This window comes from Scophthalmus maximus, chromosome 10 (assembly GCF_022379125.1).
Source record: "Scophthalmus maximus strain ysfricsl-2021 chromosome 10, ASM2237912v1, whole genome shotgun sequence".
NCBI lineage: Eukaryota > Metazoa > Chordata > Actinopteri > Pleuronectiformes > Scophthalmidae > Scophthalmus > Scophthalmus maximus.
The window spans coordinates 2,353,397-2,377,122 of NC_061524.1; the positions used below are offsets into that span (position 1 = coordinate 2,353,397).

The 23,726-nt window shown below is 45.2% G+C and overlaps 1 protein-coding gene across 10 annotated transcripts in view; it reads right to left on the minus strand.

Moving 5' to 3' along the window:
- Nucleotides 1–1,171: 1,171 nt before the first annotated feature.
- Nucleotides 1,172–23,726, minus strand: part of LOC118283832 (contactin-associated protein-like 4) — a 47,458-nt gene continuing 24,903 nt past the window's right edge. For 3 of the 10 annotated variants that reach the window (XM_047335163.1, XM_047335165.1, XM_047335168.1), the window contains 20 exons: nucleotides 23,370–23,551; nucleotides 23,058–23,204; nucleotides 21,315–21,594; nucleotides 20,743–20,892; nucleotides 20,466–20,637; nucleotides 16,538–16,644; nucleotides 16,259–16,393; nucleotides 15,760–15,879; nucleotides 15,486–15,686; nucleotides 14,839–15,001; nucleotides 14,600–14,727; nucleotides 14,288–14,458; nucleotides 11,813–12,031; nucleotides 10,026–10,265; nucleotides 8,934–9,146; nucleotides 7,323–7,456; nucleotides 6,700–6,787; nucleotides 5,777–5,992; nucleotides 3,857–3,928; nucleotides 1,172–2,328 (listed from right to left, as the gene is read on the minus strand). In XM_047335163.1, coding sequence (XP_047191119.1) covers nucleotides 2,132–2,328; nucleotides 3,857–3,928; nucleotides 5,777–5,992; nucleotides 6,700–6,787; nucleotides 7,323–7,456; nucleotides 8,934–9,146; nucleotides 10,026–10,265; nucleotides 11,813–12,031; nucleotides 14,288–14,458; nucleotides 14,600–14,727; nucleotides 14,839–15,001; nucleotides 15,486–15,686; nucleotides 15,760–15,879; nucleotides 16,259–16,393; nucleotides 16,538–16,644; nucleotides 20,466–20,637; nucleotides 20,743–20,892; nucleotides 21,315–21,594; nucleotides 23,058–23,204; nucleotides 23,370–23,551 — 3,335 coding nt within the window. In that variant the 3' untranslated portion in view covers nucleotides 1,172–2,131. Of the gene's footprint in view, nucleotides 2,329–3,856; nucleotides 4,123–5,776; nucleotides 5,993–6,699; nucleotides 6,788–7,322; nucleotides 7,457–8,933; nucleotides 9,147–10,025; nucleotides 10,266–11,812; nucleotides 12,032–14,287; nucleotides 14,459–14,599; nucleotides 14,728–14,838; nucleotides 15,002–15,485; nucleotides 15,687–15,759; nucleotides 15,880–16,258; nucleotides 16,394–16,537; nucleotides 16,645–20,465; nucleotides 20,638–20,742; nucleotides 20,893–21,314; nucleotides 21,595–23,057; nucleotides 23,205–23,369; nucleotides 23,552–23,726 lie in introns of those variants that run through there. The other 7 variants (XM_047335164.1, XR_007031602.1, XM_047335166.1 and 4 more) reach the window with 7 other exon arrangements.

Sequence of the window (23,726 nt, forward strand, 5' to 3'; positions counted from 1 at the left end):
ACACTCGTCGGGAGGAACGTAATTCTGGTTTAATTGTCTTCACTTCACATAACCGAGGTGAAAAACGATCTCGACTCGTGATCCGTGTTTGTTTTTGTCTCTCTCTCTCCCGGTGCGGCGGCACGTGTCATTGCAACACGTCGTTCTCCCTAATGAGGCGTTGGTGTAGACGCGTGGCTTCGTCCCGCTCTGTGAATAATACCGGTCGACAACCGGCCGGCTGCCGTCATCATCCGGACTCCTGCGATGTGTGTGTGTGTTAAGTCTTTGCGTGGGATCCCCATCCCGTACCAACGCTGTGGGGTCCGCAGGTTATCGCCTCCAGCCTGGGGAGAGGCGCCGGGGCCTTTGGACAGGAATTAGCTCGACATGTCCAGCAACCGAACGCCTCACAAAGCAGCAGGCGGGAAAAGTTATCTCCTCCCTGCGTATTAATATCCATCAGAGAAGCCACACAGTGAATGAGCAGACCACTCCACAAGAAACTTATGAAGTGCCAGATGCTCACAGAGGAGAATTTATGGTGATTAATATTGCTTCGGCTTCATTTCACAGAGAAATAATTCAATCAGACGTTCAGTTATCAAAAGTCAAATGACGGCAGAGGAGTTTTTTCTCAGATTTATCCATGACTGGATAAAGGATTTCATTAATTATGCTCGGACTGTCTGGGTTTCTCTTCAGGCAGACGAGTACGGGACGACTTGACCTGTCCTCAAAGAGCTCCAGATTTTTTTTTTATTCAACATTATCAGAATTCCTGATTTTTGCTCAAATTATGCTTTAAAAAACCCCAGCTGTTTATTGATTGCACAAAAAATGTCATGCTCATTAATTCAGCTCTACTTTTAACCATCTGACGAAGACTCAGCTTTTTGCCATGGGTGACACTGGAGCCAGTTTATCAAAAAAAAATACAAAAAATTGTTAATAATGCAATGATTTTTATTTATTAATTCGCTTTTTAATGGACCCTGATTTTGTCTTATTAATGTGTTTTATTTTATTTCATTAACTTTTATATTCTGAGCTTCTTTCTTCATTATTCATGCTCAACTGCTGTTGTTTTTTTAAAGGATCCATATACATGAAAATCTGGAGAAAAAAAAAATCATAGTTGGAATTCAGCCAACAGAAGAAAAAAAAAACACTCCAGGAAAGAAAACAAAACTAAAAAGATCGGTCATTTTATTTCCACGGAAAAGAAATAAAGTTTGTTACTATAATATCTGTACAAAATTAAAATCCAACTCAAACAGTCCAGACTGTGTAAAGCTGCTGCAGCAACAGGCTTAAGTTTATTATTATTCCTTTTTATTCTTCGCTTATAATAATCTCTTCAGTAGTATGGCCACATTCCATCAGATGATACATGCTTTTTTTTTTGCCCCTCACATTGATAATTATCTGAACTCTCAGACATTGTTGTTGTTGGTTTAAAAAAAAAGATGAAATATTTCCGTGGTGGGAACAAACAAGGCAGGAAGACAGAATCTGTTCCACCATCAATCAATAAACCAAAAGGAAAACGTGCGACTCTCTGACAAAATGAGAACATACATTGGATTTCTCACATTTCATTCAACAGGTGCTGCAAATAAAAATGAAAAAGAAAAAACAAAACAGAATTTAACAGCAAAATAAAATAAACAAATCTGGATGATAGAGAAAGTAGAAATTCAACCGGAAATGAACAGAAAACAGTAAACGTTCATCATCCGTGTCAGAAAAATGCATTTACACGATCCAGGACCCAACAAAGCCGTTTTCATACCAACGTCATGGAAAATATAATGAACAAAAAAAAAAGAGAAGACAGAGATTCATATAAAGTCGCAATTTTACATGATTCCATATTTACACTTGTTCCACTGACGGTAATCGACACGTTATAAATTCAACGCTTCGTCTTTTTGTGCATCTATATACAGTCTTTACAAAAATACAGCCACAGAAACAAACAACCAAAAGAAGACAGCGTGTCTCTCCTCCTCCGTCTCCTCGAGCCACTGCTCCGGCTCAGTGTTTTTAGTGCAAAGCCCTGAGGCTTGACAAGACGCCCCTCGTCCCCCCCCTCCCCCCCCCAGAAAAACACCCGCCAGGTTTTTGGGCAACAGCTCAAACCTTCGCCTCAGATAAAGTATTCCTTCTGGTTCTCGCTGGGACCGTTGTGCGAGCACGTCTGGCCGCCGAGCGGCAGCTCCGGGCCGTCCTCGGGTTTGACCGTCTTTATGTCCCGGCCCGGACACGTCCCCTGCCGCCTGTGGAGGAACCGGGCCGTCGCGGCCAATGCGGACGCGGTCACGAAGATGGCCAGCGTTATCAGACCTGCGGAGCGGAGAAGTTGGGGGGGGGAAAGAGTCACAGCGGCTCAGGGATGAGGATGGCTGGACTTCCTAGATCCATGTTAGGGAATTTAACTATGAAGAAAAAACAAGTTTGGGATGGTAGAATACAAACCACATCTCAAATTTAACACAAGAATGAATCAATAAGTACCTCTATTTGGACAGGTTTTTATTGTTTTCCAACTAATTTGTTTGGCACCACGCAACAGAAAAAGGTTCTTCTAATAATAATAATAATAATAATGATAATAATAATAAATTTCATTTATAGAGCACTTTTCATTGCTAAAAAGCAATCTCAAAGTTGAATAATTAATTAATTAATATTAATAATATTCATAGTGAATAAGAAATCTACAAATGTAAGACACAGTTGGTATTTACCCCTTCATATTTAGTAGAATTGGCCTTGACAGTAATTAGAGACTTGTCTCCATGTTGGCATCACATCTAGACACGTTATTTTTCTCCACTTTCTACTTTGGAAAACTGCTCAAGCTCTTTATGGACTTTATGGAAATTAACACTGTTGTTTTTAAGCAATTGCTCAAAAGATTGTATCGCTTGTGAATTCATTAATTTTCTCCAGCGTCTCGTTGCTGTTGCTGCGTTTACGTTTACCCTCAAGTTAAAAAAAGAAAAAAGTTCACAACTTAATCTTGCAAATTATTTTGATTCAGATTTTTTTGATTCCAATTTTATGGAGATAAAAGCCATTTCAAATGGTGCCATTTTATGATTTTTTATGAATTTTTCAGAATTGAGTGACACCACAATTATTTTTTAATTGTTTTGTTATTGAGACAAAAGTGAAAAATCAGTGTATTTAACTGCAGTTAATGAAAAATATTGAGCTGCAGTGTTTACACAGAGTTCAAAATAAACTAAAATCAGTAATGTCATCGCTGTGATATTAAGACGTGTGCTGTTTGTAAAAGGTTTGATAGAAACACGACTATTTCAAATAAGAATAAAAAATGTCCTAACTGTAACTTGGACCTACTGTGTTTAAGTCTCATTCCCTCGCATTACGAGTTTTCAATTGTGACCGATCAGAAGTTTGGAAAACTAAAACATCATGAAAATTAAAAACGCAACTGGGAAGTGGCCAAGAAAACGGGCACAAGAAACCAAATTGCTTCGGCTCCGTCATTAGTGCGACAGTCTGCTCATTTTCTCTCGAGGCAATTTTCAGCTATTCGCATGTTCTCTGCACCAAAGTTAAAAAAAACAGTAAAAAAAAGAATGGACAGAGTACGACGTCATTTTTATTCCGATTGGCGGTTTTCTGTTGTGTGCTCAGACACGGTCATGCTGTTCGAGGGACTGCTCTGGTTTTTGTTTTGCCTAAATTTACACAGAAACTATTTCAGTTCTTCAAGTGTCGAAATAAAGAGAATTAAAGAATCTGAAGTTTTCCAAACTTAAACTCTTGCACGCCACACCCTCGCGGTTTGCGTTCGCAGTTTGATTCGGTGACAATTGCAGTGTTGCGTGTTTTGCAGTACCTCCAATCAGAGCCGAGTCGCCCCTGACGGCATTGACCACAGGCCGACCGGCCTCCACGGATCCAGACTGACCTGCAGCACAGACGGAACAACAGAGGACACGGACCGGGACAAGACCAAAAAAAGAGTAGAAGGGCAAGAGGACGAGAAGGATCAAAGGGGGGAATAAAAAGAGGACGCATTAGAATAAAAGAAAAAGGGGAGGAGCGGGGAGGTCGTCAGTGACATGGAAAATTGAAAAAAAAGGGCTGAACAGCAGAGAGATGCTGAAAATGTGGAGGGAAACAGGGGTTCATATCATTAGCGAGAGCAGATTAGGCACATTGGACATCATAGTGCGATCCATCGCCTCGTCTGGTGGCCATCACCTCCGCGTCATTACATTATAAGGAACCCAAAGGTCCCATCGTGAAGTGTGAGGCCCATGAAGGAAACTCAATAACGTTTATTAATTTTACTCCCTTGAGAAGAAGTGGGCGCTCTGATTATTGGCTTGTCACATGCGCCCTACAGCGTTGACCGCTCCGAAGAAACCTTATGAAAACCTGGAGTTTGGCTTCTTCTTTCTCTTATTAAATCAGGAAAAAAAATCCAATTTTGATAGAAATTGAGACAAATCCAAACACCAACACTCTCCTGACGAGCCACAACCCACTGCGACTCAAGCTGCAGGAAACGGCCTTTAAATCGTAAACCACATGAGAGGTATTGTCAACATGTGCATTCTTCAAATGATAAAGAGCCTTTGTTTTTCCCCTGATGTCTTCATTTGTCTTTTAATCCCCCCATTGTGAAAATGAACGGCTAGAAACTTAAATACAAATCTAATATTTGATTTCAACACGTAGAGGAGCTGTGCTACATGTATTCGTAAAAAACAATTTAGTCAAAGGGGCTAAATATGCAAAAATCACCATTATGGTTCATCACAGACAGACATTTGACATTGACAACCTGACAGAAGAGTCTGACAGTGCACAGAGTTAGCGATGTCCTAAACTGCTTGTTAAACAGGCAAAACTTTGGGATAAAAGATATTTGTCCTACGAGTTTTAAAGTTGAACTGGAATTTAAATCCTCTTTCCCTTTTGTGCGTGCAAATACAAACTATGATGATTACATAGCTATTGTTCGTATGGGGAGTGAACAGAGTTCTTAGTCCTTAATTCAATCCTTTGGGAGTCCATTGAATTCCCATAGCAGCAGATGATTGACATTTGAAAGGAACAATTGTGATGAGACGCACTGAAAACTTTTGTGGCAATGCTACTGAGAAGGTCATGTACAGTTTAAAAAATCATGACAGGACCCATCGGTTAACGGAAGAGTGTGCTAGGCTAGTTACAATCACAGCTACAACTATGAGACAGAAAAATGACAATATTACACTTGCTTTTGGGTGCTTACATAGACGTTTATCATATTCTCATCCACTTTTAATTACCTAAACCAATTAAAAAAAAACACAAACAGAGCGCAACAGATATGGATTCAACACTGATTTGTCGGTATGTGTCAATCAATCAATCAATGTGTCGTTGTCAAGCCGTGGGCTAGCCTGTGAGTTTACGGCTCGATGGCTAGCTCACGACTTGCTCGCGGTTAGTTGTCATGCCCAAGAGAAAGTCTGCGATTTCCAAAGAGCTCGCTTACTCGTTCCTTCACAAAGTACCCGTCATCGAAATTGCTGCGTCCTGCACACAACTGCGGGAGTTCATTTCCGGTCACGCACAATGGAAATGTCGCAGTAACACGTGTGCATGAAGGTACACTCCTAAGGCTGCTGATTTGGGGTTTGAAAATATGGTCAAACTCACATATTGTAGCTAAACTGCTCGCTGAACGTCCTCTGGCGTTCATCCTGAACTTTGGGCTTAGCGCAGTTAGCACTCATATAGAGCCAATTACCCCCCAACTGACCTGATTGGTGATGTGTGGGTTCTGCCGCATGGGGATTGGTCGAGGTGGAGCCACAAATGGACTGGACCAGTGGGCCGGTCACGGTGACGGGGCTGGTGTCCGGGTGGAGCAGAGCGGCCTTCAGGGGGCTGACGGAGTTAAAGAGGACGGCGGAGAGGCAGCCGGCGAAACCCAGCGAGGCGAGCCGAGCCATCTCAGGGTCCAACGCACCGGAGTCTGCGGAGACGGAGGGACACATGTTTGTTTGGAAGTCGACCTTAAAATCTGTTCAATGGAAGACCGACATTATGCTATCGCTGGATTTAATCACATGAAACATTTAGTAGGAGTCTAATTTCACCTAAAAACCCTCTTGTCATTGGTTCAGTCGAGGCTGGCAAAGACAAGTGTGACATTTTGCGGAGGGTTTTGCCGTGTCAGTGCTTCACCTGGTGGTCCCGCAGCCTCTCATCTCATTAACAACCTATTTCTTTCTGTCTCCGAAGGCACAATTCATAAAGAACATAACTGGGTCATGACAAAGTATGACAAAGGTAGACGGAAAAAACAAGAGCAGGGGTATTTTGGGAGAATAGTCTCTCATGCCGAAAAAAGACGGATTCCCTGGTTCGGCTGAAATATCTGCTCTACAGTCTCCATATATTGAATCAGAGCGATCTGGGGTATATTTTTGTCCATGTCCGTGTAGCTTTCCAGGAAAAAAATATATATACACAATGTCATACAGGCAAACGTCCACACAACAGCCTCAGAGGTGTTATGGGTTTTATACGTCTAGCACAATGAGAACTCTGTCTGTAAAGTTTGGAAAGTCACACTGTATAAAATCACAGGAGGCACAAACAAGGCAGGAGGAAAAACTTCTTGTTGAGTTGACAGAGCTACCGATTTCTACTTTCTCTATCAAATCCCGCCTCACGTACCGTGCACTCTGCCAAGAACCAGCAACCGGATGCCGCTGAATTCCACACCAGTCGTCAGGTTGAAGTCCTCTTTGGAGTTCTGGTCAATCTGAAAGAAACGGCCGACACGAATAACGTGAAAATTCTAAATTTGCGTCATTCGATTCACTCGCTCGAGTTGAAGCAGAAATATTTGCATGATGTGATTTTCGTGAAAGCCAATTAGCATTCGGGATTCTACCGACGTCACTGACGTCCGCATCCGAAAGGGAACAGGCGAATATTCGCAGGTAGTGTTTGATCCAATGGCCAAACTCTCACGAAACAGATGTGGAGGAACAGTTGTGTATCATCGGCGTAGGGAAGTAAAACTTATGCTTGAACAAAGGTTCTGTTGTTGCGTCGGTTCCCTCCAGGTTATACTCTAACTTATGGGGAGCTCAACTGAGCCAGTAGAGACAGTACTATCTTGAACGTATGAGAAAAATCACTTGACAGAGGTTTGACTGCAGTTCGCCCCTCGCGGTTCGTTCTTCACCTGGTCTATGAAGTTGTATGACAAAGCATCTGCTGACAACATCAGACTCAGGTTCTAATTCTGACTGAGCAGAACAGTGCAGCCTCTCGTGAGTTTGGTCTGTTACCTGCAGAGAGACGGCATCTGCCAGTCGGCTGATAGTAACCGTATGTAGATGTCCGTTGGCGAGGTTCCTCACTTTGCTGTGCAGGGTTTCTGCACTTTTGCTGCCGTCCAGTCGGTATCGCACCTCCAGCTTGTCTGATCACACCAGAAATCAACAAAACATCACACTGGTTTTTGGCACATAGCAGCGTAACAACAAGCGAAACCACGAGTCATCTTCAACTAATGCAACGGATTTAAAATCCACATTTTTAACTTCTGAAATAAACCTTAACAAAACAGCACGTCCGAAATGTGTCTTTCTTTGCTTAAATCTGTCCTTGAACCCATCATCCACGCTAATAGAAATTCATATTGGTTCGTATTAATATGTATTAACAGAGGTCTGGATGTTCCGGGGCAACAGCAGCTGAATTAATAAACTGAAAAGAATCCGATAATTAGAAAATTAGGGCCAAGAATTTGTCGATAATGCCACAGAGAATCGAGTTAATTCATTGGATTTTCATGGCATTTCACGGGCGAGAGGCGTTCTGATGACTAATTCATCTGGAATGATAGCCGCGAAAGCAGGTAGTCATGGCGAGGCCACAGAGAAATCTGAACGGGTCCGAGGAGAGTGTATGTATTTGTTTTCAGCCCTGCAGTTTACTTTTTGTTCTGGTACCACATTTGTTAGACAAAGGAAAGTATTTAAACTGCAATGACCACAATTAACAAGTCGCACGCAGCCGACAGACTCCACCGAGTGTCGGCGAGGAGCTCGGAGGTGGTGAAACGTTGGTGATGCCTGAAATTTTCACCTTTCCACAGTTGTTAACGTCACATTTCCACATGTCTCTATTTTCCAACTGAAGTCTTCAGAGTTTCTAGACCAAAGGTTTCAACAACTAGTCTAAAAATGGAAGAAAATGTGTATTATCCGCTAATCAACATGGAATAAAGGTGATGTAATGTCCAATTAACACTCTGCTAATGTCTTTTACCTGAGAAGCCAAGATCATACAAGAATAACGAATAAACAGTTTGACATAATTAACATTGAATAAAGAAACGGTGAGGGGACGCGTGTTTGTCAGGTGATTCACTGAACTTCATGGAAATATATAAAGATCTGTTGACATTGACACGGTGGCACTTCACAGCAAATCATAGCTTATGATTCCGTTTTAATTTGCTCTTTAACTGTTGCACTTTTGAATCAGTTTAAGAAAAAATAAGCTGTGAATTTGTATTGAAAATCATTATTAATGATTTTCAATACGTCGCACAACGACAACAACATGTTTTATTCGATTTCATAGTTTTTTTTGCATCGGCTTTTTCAGACAGTTTGGTTTGATTTGAGACATTTTGGTTCTTTTGAATTATCCATAACTTCCTCTCCTCTTTCCTCCTGTCACACAGAAGCCTCCATCATGCAGTGGAGAGAAGAAGACGGTCAACGTCATGACGATGACGCCACAAAGACCAAATCCAGGCGCTTAAAATACTGACGACTCAACAGAGTATATAATATATATTATTATATGTAATATATGTTTCGCACTTTATGATTGCTCTTAGCAATGAAAAGTGCTCCATAAAGATTATTATTCTTATATGAAATCACCGTGCTTGTTGAGCAGCAGAGCCAGATACTCTCCGCGGTGGGAGGCGACGTAGAGGAGCAGCGCCGGACTCTGGTTGGTCCTGAAGCTCAGGGAGATGTTCTCCGCCCCCGGGGAGGAGGGCGGGGCGCCGTCGCTCCCGTTCGGCCCGTTCGCCGCCCGCTGGTCCAACGCGTAGCTGACGGACGTGCCCGACTTTAAGGTGGCGGAAACCTCTGCCGGGGGGAGACGATGTCAAAAAAACAAACATTGCTGGAGTTTGAGCAGAGTCCAAAGTTTGGTTTACAACTATCTTTCCTCCTCTTTTCTCATATTTCCTGTATACACAGTATATACAGTGTGCATTCAACAGCGTCTCGGCGGGAGCACTGACGAGGACCTCATTAGCGCGCTGGCGCATCGGCCGCCACAGAAAGACCAGCTGACAGGTGGAAGAAAAGAAAGAATCTGGCTGCTAATTATACTGTAACTGTGAATTCAAGTTGTTTTAGTTTTTTCCCCCATTGCAGATGTATCTGTGCAACTCTGACCGGCAACGGAGGCAGAGCGGTTCATGGTTGAACACATATTTGCGTGACTGTCCGGTTGTGAGGACTCCAAAAAAAGCCAATGACAATAAGTCAAAGTGTGTGTTCGTTGAAAGGACCTTGATGCGACTCATTGAACTGTTCCTAACATCGGTATTTGTGCCGATACTTTCGGAAGATTACGAAACGTTTGCACGCCGCTTCTTCTTCGCATCTGAGGAATCTTGAAATATTATGAAAGACAATCTGTGTCGTTATCTGAGGAACGTTATGTCACTCATGTGTTTCTTCCTTTGGTTTTTGAAAAACACAAGTGCAGACTAACCGTCTGTAATTGTGGTATGTGTTCGGGACGCCTTCGGATGATTAAAGCAACCACTTCAAAATCAGCCAACCGCAATCTTCGTGATTAGCTTCGGGATATGTGATATTCATCACGCGTCCCGCAGGATCGTCCCGCGAAACGAGGACGAGACGCGTCGAGTGTGCAGCTGCAGGGCCACCGCGCTCCCGGCGGACGCGAGGCGGTGTGTGTGTGTGTGTGTGTGTGCGCGGCGCCCTCGTCACCTCGGTCGCAGAAAGCTCCCGTGTACGCAGACGGGCCACAGTCGCACGAGAAGCGGCCGGTTCCCTCCACGCAGCGGCCCCGGTTCTGGCAGAGCGGGCCGTAGCTGCTGCAGTGGCCCGGGCAGCCGGCCTCCACCCCGGGCGTGATCCTGGCGCGCGCCTCCAGGTCCACGGTGGCGCCGTTCAGCCGCAGGGCGCGGATGCAACCGCGGAACCCCCTCTGCCTGGACGCCGTGCCGCCTGGGGGGGGGAAACGCGCAGAGACAGGGACAGAGAGAATATGTATCTCGTCTTCACAGTTATCACCCATTGGAGTTGCAGCCGTGGGAGGTTTGGCCATTTTTTCCCGATGAATGACTTGAAACAATGAATCTATTGTGAAAATTGTTGCAGGGGAGTTTTTCCATCTGTAAACTGATCGATTGGTTGACTATTAATTTCAGCAGATCACGTACTTTGCTGCATCTTTGCATCTGTATCATCCTTTCCCCTCGATTGAGGCTGAAGACAAGGTGACGTTTTTCAAATTAAAGTTAGTTTTTCAAATTAAAATTAGTTTTTCAAATTAAAATTTTAATAACCCAAACACTTTGCTCTTTGGAAAATTAAACCCTCTTCTAATGTTCTTTTAGTCGTGGGTTCTTAAAGCAGGCGACTGTTGGACAATTGCAAGTATCATATTCCTTTTCATATCTTTTCTATTCATGTCTGAATTGTATGAAAACCTCGAATTGGTTCTCGATGTCGAGGCTCCATCGCTGTGAACATCGAGCGTGCGTTATTCAATTTTGACATCATTTTTTGCACAGTCACGCCGACAGATTTCGCAACAGTGACATAACTTTATGGGAAAATAAATGCAGTGAAACACAAACTGGCAGGTGAGAGAATCAAGCAGCCGACTCGTCAGTCTCTCCGACGCGCTGCTTGTCCTGCTGCTCAACTTGTGACAGGGAAACTGTTCCCTTTTTCTTATCTTCTCCCCCATTTTGTGTTATTGATTTCTCGCCACTTCTCACATTACAAACTCAGACTTCTCATCTACTGGACACTGGACAATATGTTGAGTATGAACTAGGATGGGAATCTGTACAGTCTGAGTGCCATCCAGCACAACTAATACATATACATGTATATATATATATATATATATATATATATATATATATATATATAGGGCCGCGACTAACGATTATTTTCATTTTCGATTCATCTGTCACTTATTTTCTCGATTAATTGGTGAGTTCTCTTGTCCATGAAATGTCGATCGCGTTTCTCAAATCCCACCAACATGATGCTTTTAGTTTTGTCCACACACCAAAGATATTTAGTTCACTGTCACGGAGGAGCAGAGACACCAGAAAATAATCACATTTAAGAAGCTGAAATCGGAGCATTTTGACGTATATTTCTATAAAATCTAGTTTAATCGATTATCAAAATAGTTTAATTTAGTAATCGATTACTAATCGATTAACTGTTGCAGCCCAACATATATATATATATGTGCATATTTATTTACTACTTATTTAGTTACTTCAAACCTCAAACTGCTGTAACAAGCGTATGTCAGCGGTGTGGGATTAATAAAGTCCTGTCTTGTCTTATCTCAGGTTACCATCTCTGCTCACTTCAGCATGGAGCAGAAGAGACGCAAAAATGTGCCATGCGAGGACAGAGTCATTTCTGTACGTGTCGTGCATGCGTGAAAGAGTGAAGGATAAGAAGAACTCTTGAATCGCCGTTCCATCCACGTGCAGCAGTTCCCGTCACAGACGCAAACGCACCTATGAACAACTGGCTGTTGAGCTGCAGGTGGACGTGTCCGTCGGCGGGGGCGTCCTGCGTGGCGGCCGGCAGCCCGTCGAGGCGGAGCGAGGCCTCCTTCACGTTGCGCTCGGCCCGCACGCGGTGCCACCGCCCGTCGTCCAGCGGGAAGCCGGCACTCACGCCCACCGCCAGCGGGCCGTTGCCCACGTCGAAGGAGAAGAGGACCTCGGTCGGGGCTGCATGGGAGGAGAAGGGAGAATGGGGACTTACTATCACAATGTGTTCTTAATATCCAAGAGCAGTCTTTGCAGGATCCATCCATCCATCGTCTACCGCTTTATCCATTTAAGGGTCACGTCCCAGCTGACGTTGGGCGAGAGGCGGGGTTCACCTTGGACAGGTCTCCAGCCTATCACAGGGCCACATACAGAGACAAACAACCATTCACTCTCACATTCACACCTACGGTCACTTTAGAGTCTCCAATGAACCTGACCCCATTCTGCATGTCTCTGGACTGTGGGAGGAAGTCGGAGAACCTGGAGAGAACCCACGCACACACGGGGAGAACATGCAAACTCCACACAGAAAGGGCCTGGTCGGTTTGAACACTGGGAAAGTGCTAACCACTACGCCACTGCGCAGCCCTTTCTGTTGGTCTCCCCTCATTAACGGCGAGACTACAAAAGGCCCCTTTGTGTTTGCAAACTCCCTCGCTGTCGCCGAAAGGACCACGCCGAAGCGCCGACTCCCCCTGTCAGAGTTTCACCATCTGTGGGCGAGAAGAGGATGAAGAGATGTCGGCAGCGGGAGCCAGTCGACACGCTGACACGCACCAGAAATATATATATATATATATATATATATATATATATATATTCAGACTAAAGTAATGAGTCATTCGAGTGAAGCAAACAAACATCAAACCCCCCCGACGACTGTAGTTCACAGGGATGTCACACCAAAGAGAAGTTGTCATAGCAACCGGTTAAACCATGTAAAACCGCTGTCGAGTTTTGACGACCGGGCTACAAAGACGACGAATCTCTGCTTCAAGTAGTTTTTCACAGAAACCAGCTGCGAGGACATGAAGAGCGTCTGTGATAAAACGTTCAGCTACATTCACTCTGCCTTGATGTTGTTGCTTCCTGCAGGAAGCCGACATTTGAATTCTCGCAGTTAATATTTCTGCCGGAAACGTCGAGATAAATTTGTTTCGGTTACATTGATCCACGAATAAAAACAAGAATTGTAAATGTGTTTAAAGATCTGAAAAGTGTTTAGCAACGGACATTCTGAACACCAGCCAGTTTTGAACAAAAGAATGTAAAAATAAAGACAACTCAACTCCAGTAAACGTTTAGTTCGTCCCTCTAATAACAATCGCTTTTGAGATTAATGTTACATTTTTTGTGTTCATCCACAGATTGTTGAACGAGTGATAACTGATGAACGCACATTCAGAAATTTATATACACAAAAGCCAGTTTTAATGTTTTAATGAATTTCAAATTGAAAATAAATTTGAAAAAAAATAATAAAAAAAATAAATAAAATAAAATAATATATATATATATATATAGAATACAGGGTTTGTATCTATTTTTAAATATGTTTGACATTTATTTAAAATTCTTAGTATTTGTGGATTGAAAATGCATGTGTGTCCATAAAGTCAAGAAAAATCACGACACAGATTGTGAAAAATCTTGGTTTTATTTATGGATACTGATTGTTATCGGTATTAATAACTCATCTCCGAATGGAGAAGATGGACTTCTTTGTAATCTATATGTGAAACTGGGGAAGAAGGACGACTTGAGAGAGTTGAGAAAATGCAAAGTGTGGCTGTGGAAGGCGACGGGACGGCAAGAGGAAGTTTGTCTGCGTATATATATATTTGCATTTACGCTGGAAACTAAAATTAAAACTCAAACTTGAAAAAGGAAATGGAAAACAGGTCCATTGCACCACTAATCCACAAGCTGCACCGTCATAATGTACATTACATAACCGACATCACATATAAAACATCAGCTCTCAGCCTGTATAGTTTTAAACTTCTTCACCACCTTCTTTATCTTGTGAGGAAATATATATATATATATATTTATAGTCTGTCATAAAGGGTTACCCCTCTGGTCTGATTCCATAAAGCCCGGCGACTCTTATGTGCTACGGTAGATTACATTTAGTCAAAGTCCCATAAAGTGATAAAACACTGTTGTCCTGACGGACGGCGATATTTCACCAGACGAAGACGGACAGATCTATAAACTCATGGCGGTTATAAAGGAAACGTACGGCAGCAGGCTGGAACAATGACACCGCAGTGATTTCCCCAGAGGAGGGAGAAAAGAATGAAATAAACGGTGGACTTTCTGGAAAAGTAGATTTCTTTTAGGGTCTAAAAAGGGATGGAGGACATCAAACCCCCCCCCCCCCGGGCTGAGCTGAGTCCAGATCAGATGCAGGAGGAGACGTTTACTCACAGCTGAGCTCGATGCGGATGAAGTCCTTGATGCCCAGGTTCTCCAGGAAGACGCCGGAGGACGACGTGGTCTTGAAGAGGAAGGAGATGTCGGCGCTCAGCTCGCCGTGGAACGTGGGGAAGTGGAGGTACGACGTCTCCTGGTCGAAAAACGCCGCGTTCCAGACGCTTTCTGCGAAATGCAAATAGACGTGTGATTTTTAACGCACGCAGGCGAGATGAGAGGCGACGCTCCTGAGAGATGACGTACAAACACGCGCCACGCCAAAAGAAGGCCATGTGATATGAATAATAATAATAAATAGGGACTTACTGTCTCCGTGGCAACGGAGGGGTCCGACCCTGTAGGCGCCCTCTGAGCCGGGCCTCTGCACGTCGCCCAGCACCAGCGACCTGACGGGGAGGGTCTCCTTGTGGGTCAACAGGCCCGAGTCGTTGGCCCTTCGGAGGCAGAGGAGGGCGAAAGACGGGAAGAGGATGACGTGACGATGGATCCATCATTTCATCACATTTTTCCCCCACTCACGCATATATCAGAGACAGTGTCAGTACCACTCGGTGCGGTCGGCGTCGCAGTTGCAGCCGTGGTGCGGCTCCACGCAGCTCCCCTGGCGGCCGCAGGCGCACTGCCGGCTGCCGGGCGCAGCGCCGCCCCAGTGGGTCTGCCGCCGTCCCTCCCCCGGACCTCCCGCCCACCAGCTGAGCGCAGAGCCGTCTGAAAGACACACACACACACACACACACACACACACACACACGATGGGAGTCATATTCATTCACTGTTACCAACTTATATTATAACAAGAAGCAAAGCAGCAAATCCAGAGATTAGCAGCTGAGATTTTAGCCCACAATGGGTCAGTCTCCATCTATAAGGGTCTGGGGGCCAAGGAATGAATTATAATGGAGAAAAAAAAAGTCGGAAAAGAATTTGTACAATAACAAATATGAGTATAAATGGAGAAAAACATATTTGACCCTGACGACCGGCTCTGGAGCTTCCGGGCATTGACCCGATCCTGCTTCAGCACCAGTGGGAAGGACTCCTATTTATATATTTTCTTTTTCCTCTTAGTATTTAATTCTATATTTTGTTTATTTGTTTACCAACAACAGTAACTATGCAACAGCCTTAAAACTGTTGACGGCGATTCAACGGTGCATCTTCCGCGGCGCGACGCAGAGTAGCATCCGCTGACCTGGCGCGTGGAGCAGACGGGACCTCCTGCAGCGGTAGGTCAGCTCCTGCTCGCAGTGCTCCGATTGGCCGATGACGGCCGCCAGCTGCCCGTCCCCGGACGCGTACGCGAAGCGGGCCGCGTGCGGCGCCCGTCCCGCCGACGGCCGGACCCTGGTCAGCTCCGTGTTGTTGTGCTGAATCACCGTCCACGTCTCGTCCTCTGGCGCAGAAGAGAAAAGGGATTTTTAATTTTTTAATGTGTGTGTGTGTGTGTGTGTGTGTGTGTCAGCTACCTGTCATGTCGCAGTATATTAGCTGTGGTCCGATGGGCCCGCTGCCGTCCACGTCGATGTAGTAATACCCCGACGTGTTGCCTCTGTGTTTGTACGCTTCGCAGGACTGCTCGTATATCGCTGAGGACACAGAGAGAGAGGGACAGACATCATCATCCATATCTTTAGATGTTTATCGTCATATGGACCCAAAGGTTGGAATTATTCTCTCTCCTTTTAGTTCTCATACAAACCAAGGAAACGCTACTGGACGATGAGGAGGAAGAAGGAAGCAAAGCCCGGAGCAACTGCTGACTGTTTACTTGGGATTTGCTTACTAGTTTCTTTATTTGAAATTTTGCAGATTGTGCAGATTAATCACGACTGCCGAGTGCAAACTTCTACCCACAGACCCACAGTGTGGGTCCCTTCTTCACCTTCCCCTCGTTTAGCTCCCATCCTCTTCCTCTCTGTCTGTGTGTCGGCCGCCTTCCTTCCCTTCCCCTGGACTCAGACTCACTTCTCAGCATCCACACGACGACGACGACGATTATGACGATGATGATGATGATGATGATGATGATGATGATTGCAGCGAAGAGGTTCGACCTCAGCCCGACCCTTTGACCTCCACATCGTCCGAGGGGACGCGACACTAATAAACAGCAGGTCGTCTCATTACAGGCGACACACACACACACGAACACACACACGCACGAACACACACATGCACACACGCACACGCACACACACACACACACAGTGTCTGAGCTTTGAGGAGGACGTGTCGGGCCCTTACAGGTGTGACAGGTCGCTCCGCCGTAGCTGCTGCCCGAGCAGTTGCAGTGAAAGGTCGTCCACGACTGACTGCAGCCGCCGCCGTGTTCGCAGTGATTCGGCGAACACCTGAGAGAGAGAGAGAGAGGGAGAGAGAGAGAGAGAGAGAGGGAGAGAGGGAGAGAGAGAGGGAGGGAGAGAGAGGGAGGGAGGAACCCACGTCAGCCCCGACAGGTGGGAGGACAAGGACGCTTTTGTGGAGTCGGCAGTGAAGACGGGAAAAAAAAGGGAATAACGGAACATTTCGCTCAAAGTTTTTTCTGCCTCAGCTGGAACTTTACACACTGAATCGCTGAAGATAAAAGTAAACGTGCTCTCGACTCTTTTATCACTTTATATAAAATTGCGTCACCCGACTGAAGAAATCAGATGGCACAACAGGCAGGAGAGATGTGTCACAGTCAGACTACGGTTGGACGGAGCTTCGCTGGATGTAGTTCAGGCACTTTTGTTCGATGACAATGAAACGATTATGTAAAAAAATAACATCTTGAATATTGGATTGACTAGAAAATGTAGGAGGATAAAAATGTGTGCACAACAGTGATGCTTTGTTGAAGTAACAACCCTGAATCCTCCGTTTGGGATGAACACATGTGACTGCATGTTTGAGTGAAACATATCCTTAAAAGTAATAACTGAAATAATAATAATAACTCAAAATTATGTTCGCACCACTCTTAGAAAAACATGTGCATAACAACAAAACATAACAATATTTGTTTTGGGAACGGACTGGAGGAAGAAATCAAACAAAGTAGAAATATCTTACAATTCAAATAAAATAAAAAATAATCATAATTTTCATGAGGTAAAAGAAAAAGGAGGAAGGTTAACTGGTGGTGTTATTACTCTTTCCACAATCTCGGGTGATAATTAAGGAGAAATATATTGCTTACGACTCGGGATGGACACAGTGGTGGAGAGTTGGTTTATGTAATTGATGTATTGAAGATTTGTATTAGTATTTAGTATTTATAGACTGATCCTGCTCATTTGTTATCCATTGTCATTTAAATATTTGTTATTGATTGTTACTTTTTAAAAATGTTCCAAATGAAGGTTATTCTATTCAATTCTATTCTAAACACATTTGAGCAAAACTCTCCCCACCTCAACTCATTATCCTTTTTCCCCCACTTCTGAACGTCAGGCGTACGTCAGGATGGAGGAGGCAGACGTGTCAGACGCAAAACTTCTGTTTTTTATCACCAATATTCTTTTCTCTTTCTCAATCCGAGAGTCAAAGAAAAAGTCGTCACGGAGGCAGCTGCAGCACTGTCCCTGAAAAGACCTCCAGCGCTCTGTGCTTTTTGAACGCATCCGTTATGAATCCTGGCACGTCCATCGTTTCCTTGTTTACGGGGGAAAATATTCATATCTGGCAAAAGTGCCACGTGATCGATTTGAAGCCACAGAGTTTCATCGATTGAGTCGGCACAGATGTGAACAGTCAGGCGGCTCAGGAGCGAAAATCAATTTTCCGACTCCACATTTTATTGAAAGAAAGTGCTGCTTGGTGGATAATATGTACATCTGCCGTCATTTATCGATGGGGCTCTAATCATTTGGAGAAGAAAAGAAACGGTCTAACGTTGACATCTTCTGTAGACAGGGAAAGAAAGGAGACGTACGAGACGCCATCTCCACTATTGGATGGCGCGGAAATGTCCACGGTATTGATTCCGCGCTAATCTGTTTTCTAAGTGTACAGTAATATTTGTGTCTGTTCAGCAGCGTTTTAATATCAAGCAGCATTTGTTTCTCTGCCGACAGTCCGAGTACGTACCGGCGTGCTCCAGACACTTTCCTCAACTTTTCTGGAGGCGCTGGATGTAAGAACGCAAATGTCTGCAATTATTGATACGGACATTTTCCGGAACTTTTCCTGCTTACGTAAAAATGCCCCATGTGAGAAAACGGCAGGAACATTTTGGGGAAAAAGTCACGGCGAGCGAGGGGGGCGTGTGTTAATGTCCGGCACAGGGACGTGACGATAAATACTTTTTTCTTTGCACAGAATATTCCCGGGAAAAATTTCTTGTTGTTGTGAACGCGTCTACGGAAAAAAGGCAAACTCCAGAAAGAATCCGTACCCAATTTTTTCCGGACATTTCTTGGAGTTCATGTCTGAAAACAGCTTTACAGTGATACGTTTTTGGTTTTCTTTAGGGGGGGGTTGATGTCATGTCCTGCCTCATGCACAATAACTGGGGGAACTCCGTCTCTCTTGAAAAGCAGAACCAGAACAATAACAAAGATGGTGAAAATGATGATTATTATCATCTGGCAACAAGAATTCCAGAACAGCAGAAAGCTGAGGCCAGAACCAGAAATCCATTTCAAACGTGCCAATATCACTCCAGTCCACTGATGGTAAAACTTTGCAACATAATATTCCATAATTTTTCCAAACGCAGACACGCTGAGACAAAACCGTTGGTCGGGCGCCAGGCAGATAAAACACGGGTAGCAGAAAGACGATGTTTTCTCTCTCAGGTCCCCGCTGAGCAATAACTCTGAGTGAGTGAGTGAGTGTGTGTGTGTGTGTGTGTGTGTGTGTGTGTGTGTGTGAGTGAGTGAGTGAGTGAGTGAGTGAGTGAGTGAGTGTGTGTGTGTGTGTGTGTGTGTGTGTGTGTGTGTGTGTGAGTGAGTGAGTGAGTGAGTGAGTGAGTGTGTGTGTGTGTGTGTTTGTGTGTGTGTGTGAGTGAGTGAGTGAGTGAGTGAGTGAGTGTGTGTGTGTGTGTGTGTGTGTGTGTGTGTGTGTGTGTGTGTGAGAGTGAGTGAGTGAGTGAGTGTGTGTGTGTGTGTGAGTGAGTGAGTGAGTGAGTGTGTGTGTGTGTGTGTGTGTGTGTGTGTGTGTGTGTGTGAGTGAGTGAGTGAGTGAGTGAGTGAGTGAGTGTGTGTGTGTGTGTGTGTGTGTGTGAGAGTGAGTGAGTGAGTGTGTGTGTGTGTGTGAGTGAGTGAGTGAGTGTGTGTGTGTGTGTGTGTGTGTGTGTGTGTTCCACAAATAAATCACATTTTCAAGGAACAAAGAAAAACAAAACCGCATTAGACCCGTGTGAGAGAGAGAAGCTCCACCTCACATGATGCTAGATGACCAAAAGAAAAGTAACACGATTGTTTTTTTTTCCTGGCAGAGAAACGCGTTGCCATAATTTTTTTTTTTACTCTGTACCCAATCCACCGCTGTCTAATAATCCATACGTAACCCAATTTCACAAGACACCAGTCACAGAGCCTCCGGGGGAGATTAACAAAGAGGATTCACAAAAGAACTTTAACAACATTGCATCCTCTTTTTCTGACAATAGCCTCCTGACACGCAAAGTTTGGCCCAGAGAATAATGTGTATGTGATGAATTAAAGGAGACATTGTAATTTTTTTTTCTCTCCAGTTTTTCCCTTTCCTCTCGTGTGTTACTGTTTTTTTGTGAATGTAAAATGTCTGCAAAGTTAACAAGCGGAAAGTAAAAGGGAGATCCTCTCCATGACAGAGAACTCTGCTCCTGATGCTCCTGAACGCCTCGTCAGTCGTCCGGACGATACTTCCGTAACATGGTGACATCACAATTTTACGGAAGTACGTGAGGTGTGTATCGAGGCCAGTCTGGACAAGCCCCCCCCCCCCCCAAACAAAGTCGGGTAAAGCAAGAGCGAAAGAACTTCCTATATGTGCTGAAGCTGGTTGACCAATGACAACAGTGGGCTCGATTGGGGGGAGGGGCCTTAAAGAGACAGCAGCTAAAAACCAAGTGTTTTAGACAGAGGCTGTGAAAGAGGAGCCGCAGGAAACTGATGCGTTCACTGAACATGTGAACCTTTTCAAGTAATTACCCAAATTAAAAGGATGAACCTGAATGTGAGCCTACGACGTCTCCTCGTCTGACCTGTCAATGATGCCACACACGTCGATCTGCAGGTGACCGTAGCTGCCGATCAGCCTCCGCTGCACCTCGATCGGATCCACCCGCTGGTCGTCCACGGTCAGCAGACGCACGCAGCCCTGGAACGCGTCGAAGGGGTTCGAACACTCGTGGCCGCTCCCTTCTGCGGGGCAACCTGCGCACGAGAGGAAACCGAAAGCAACTGTTTTCATAACAACGGAAAACAACAACCATGGTACTGACTAGTTCAAATGTTCTGCGAGTGCTCTTTCGTCCTCACCGCCGAAGAAGAGTTGAGCGGCGGTGACGTCAAACGAGGGACTGGCGCGACCGGCCGCGCTCCCTTCGTCTCCGTCCACGGCGACGCTCAGATGTCCTCGTCTGGAGACCAGCGCCGCCGAGTGCCACTGCCCGTCGTTCAGAGCCGAGCCTGGCGACGCACGCACACACACACACACACACACACACACACACACACACACACACACACACACACACACACAGGCGATAAGAAACACGACCTCGACCATCTGGACTTTTAAATTTCGTCCTTTTCATCCTCGTTCTTAAGTCAGATTCCTTTGAATGAATCCGGGTCAGAATCCCTGCCTTGCTCAGCCGGCCTCCTGGATGCAGGTTCTTCGGAAAACCAGTTTTATTAAACACTTTGAAACTTTTTTCTTGTCTCATCTTCCTGGTTTTCCATCTTTAGGGTCCGAAACTAGACACAGAACCATAACACGACCAAAATCCAGATATTCCTCTTAGTCGACAATTGTATTGTTGCCCGTCATTTGAAAAGGATGAGATGTAACTGCACACAAGATGGAGACACTTGGTGGTCGGACTGACCGGCGCTGAGCTCCAGCGGCGCCCTGCCCGGCTTGTGGACGCGCAGGCGCAGCGCGGCTTTGCTCAGGTACAGCCAGACGGCGCCGCCGCCGCCGCTCGGGAGGTCGAAGGTCAGCAGCAGCCCCGCCCTGTTCCACGTGCGAAACTGGAGCGCCACCGCCACGCCCGGCGGCGCCGGCGGCGGCCCGCCCGTCGCCCTCGGCAACCGGAGGAAGCTCTGGGGGCCGGTGAACGTCATGGCGACGAAAACGGGCTCGACGCAGGAAAAGGTCACATTGCCCTGAGACAGATGGAGCGCAGGAGACGGAGAGGGGGAAGACACGGAGAGAGAGAAATTGTTATAGCGAAATGAGGGAAAACATGATAATGCATGAATATCAATACATTTCCGAGGCTGCGTGGCGGCGAAAGATCTAATCGGCAGAGTCTCCTTAAACTGCATTACCATAATGATAATAGCCGAGCTCAGAATAAGCATCAACGGCTCAGGCTGACGGAACCAATGTCGCCCAACAGTTCTCTGAGGTCACGGAGGACGAAGAGGAGAAACTTGGGAAGAAAGAAGAGCGAGAAATAAGGCGGCAATTAAATAACTGGCAGCAGTTGGTCGTCTCTCTCTCTCTCGTACTCTTTGAAAAGGGGCAATTACAGTAAACCCACTGAGCTTCTATTCTCAGTGAAGTACAGTATGAGGCGAGCGGACACATGATGGAATGTAGAAAAAGCTCTTTGTGGGGCTGTTAAAGTGACGCAGGCTCGAAGAGGAGAGAGCGACGCAGAGATCCAGAGGAGATGGTACGTGTCTTCACGTGCAAGAGGGAATGACAGCAAGGAGTCTTGACACTGCAATTCTTTAGTGTAATTGTACATTTTATTTGCTCTCAATTTAATCTTCAGCTTTTACCTTTATGATTCTGAAAAAAAACGGACCCGTACACATGGTGATATGGTTACCGCCGACATATATAAGTACCTTATGTTGTATGTTATTATGTGTCATTTAGACTGTGTGTTGAAAACTAGTATTTTTGTATGGAAAGTTCATAACTTACACACTGATCTTAATAAACTATTTGTACTTCACTTGGGTTATTCCATTGAATACTTTATGGGCAGATATTTTACTTTTTACTTCACTACATTTATGTGATGGGGGTTGTTACAAGTACTTTACAGCTGAAGTTTATAACTGAGGGTGGGTTGATTTTTTTTCCTTTTATGTACATGTATATATATATATATATACATATATATACATATATATCTACTGTTACGGTACTTCTTTTACCCCACAGATCTTAAAATGAGAATGGTTGCTGTATTAGTTTTGTATATTCACCACCTATCTATTTGTCGCATTTATTCATATACTCACTATTAAATCTAATATTTACAGTACATTCTTGCTTACGCATATTGACTCCACTCTCAATAAAAAAAATTTTTTAAACACAATATATCATTCCATTAATTGAACGCTAGACTTCACTGTAGTATTTCAAAGTAAAAACGACTTCTTCCTTGTTGCCAAGGTACTGTACAGTAGTTGCCAAATGTCCTTTCACATTGTGAATACAATAATCCTGTATTTGTTGAAATATTGCAGTTGTTGCTGATGGACCAAAATGTGATGTTAAAGTTCAAACAGATCAGAAACACCAGCGGATGCAGCTCCAGGTTATTGTGTGTGTGTGTGTGTGTGTGTGTGTGTGTGTGTGAACTTTTCAGAGTGCGCTCGCTCACCTTCACGGTGACCCGCTGGTCGCTCTGCCTGGCGAGGTCCACCAGGTTCACGCCGTTGTAACGGACGTTTTCCAAACAGCCACAGAAATTCCCGTCCGACCCGACGGCACCGCGAGCGGCGAGGCCCCGGTCGCCTCCCACGCTCATCTGCACGGGACGGACGGCGAGCGTTCAGACACGTACAGAGATGGAAGGAAAAGCAGGAATGTGTGTGAGAGTGTTTTTTTGTGTTGTTCGTGAGCAACACACACTAACAAACACACAACACACACACACACACACACACACACACACACACACACACCCCCCTACCTGGTCGTGGTCCCAGAGGGTGAACCCGGGCGGGATCTGCACCCACGCCGTGCTCCCGTCCACGGTGAGGTTGAGGTGGTCGCCGTGATGCTCCACCGCGACCCGGTGCCAGTGCTGGTCGTCCAACAGGCTGCCCAGAGACACCAGGCGGTGCCGGCCGTCCGGAGAGGAGGAGCCGGCGCCTGCGACACACGCGGGGAGGAAGGCGAAGAGAGGTCATTCTAGGTTTCAGAACCAGAACCAGATCGACCAACCGACAACCCATTGAGGTTCCACACATGAACTATGAAAGGGTAGAAGAGAAAGAGGCCTCGAGCGTTTGGCCCGTGGTGACGGCGCTTCAGCCGAGCCAAGAGA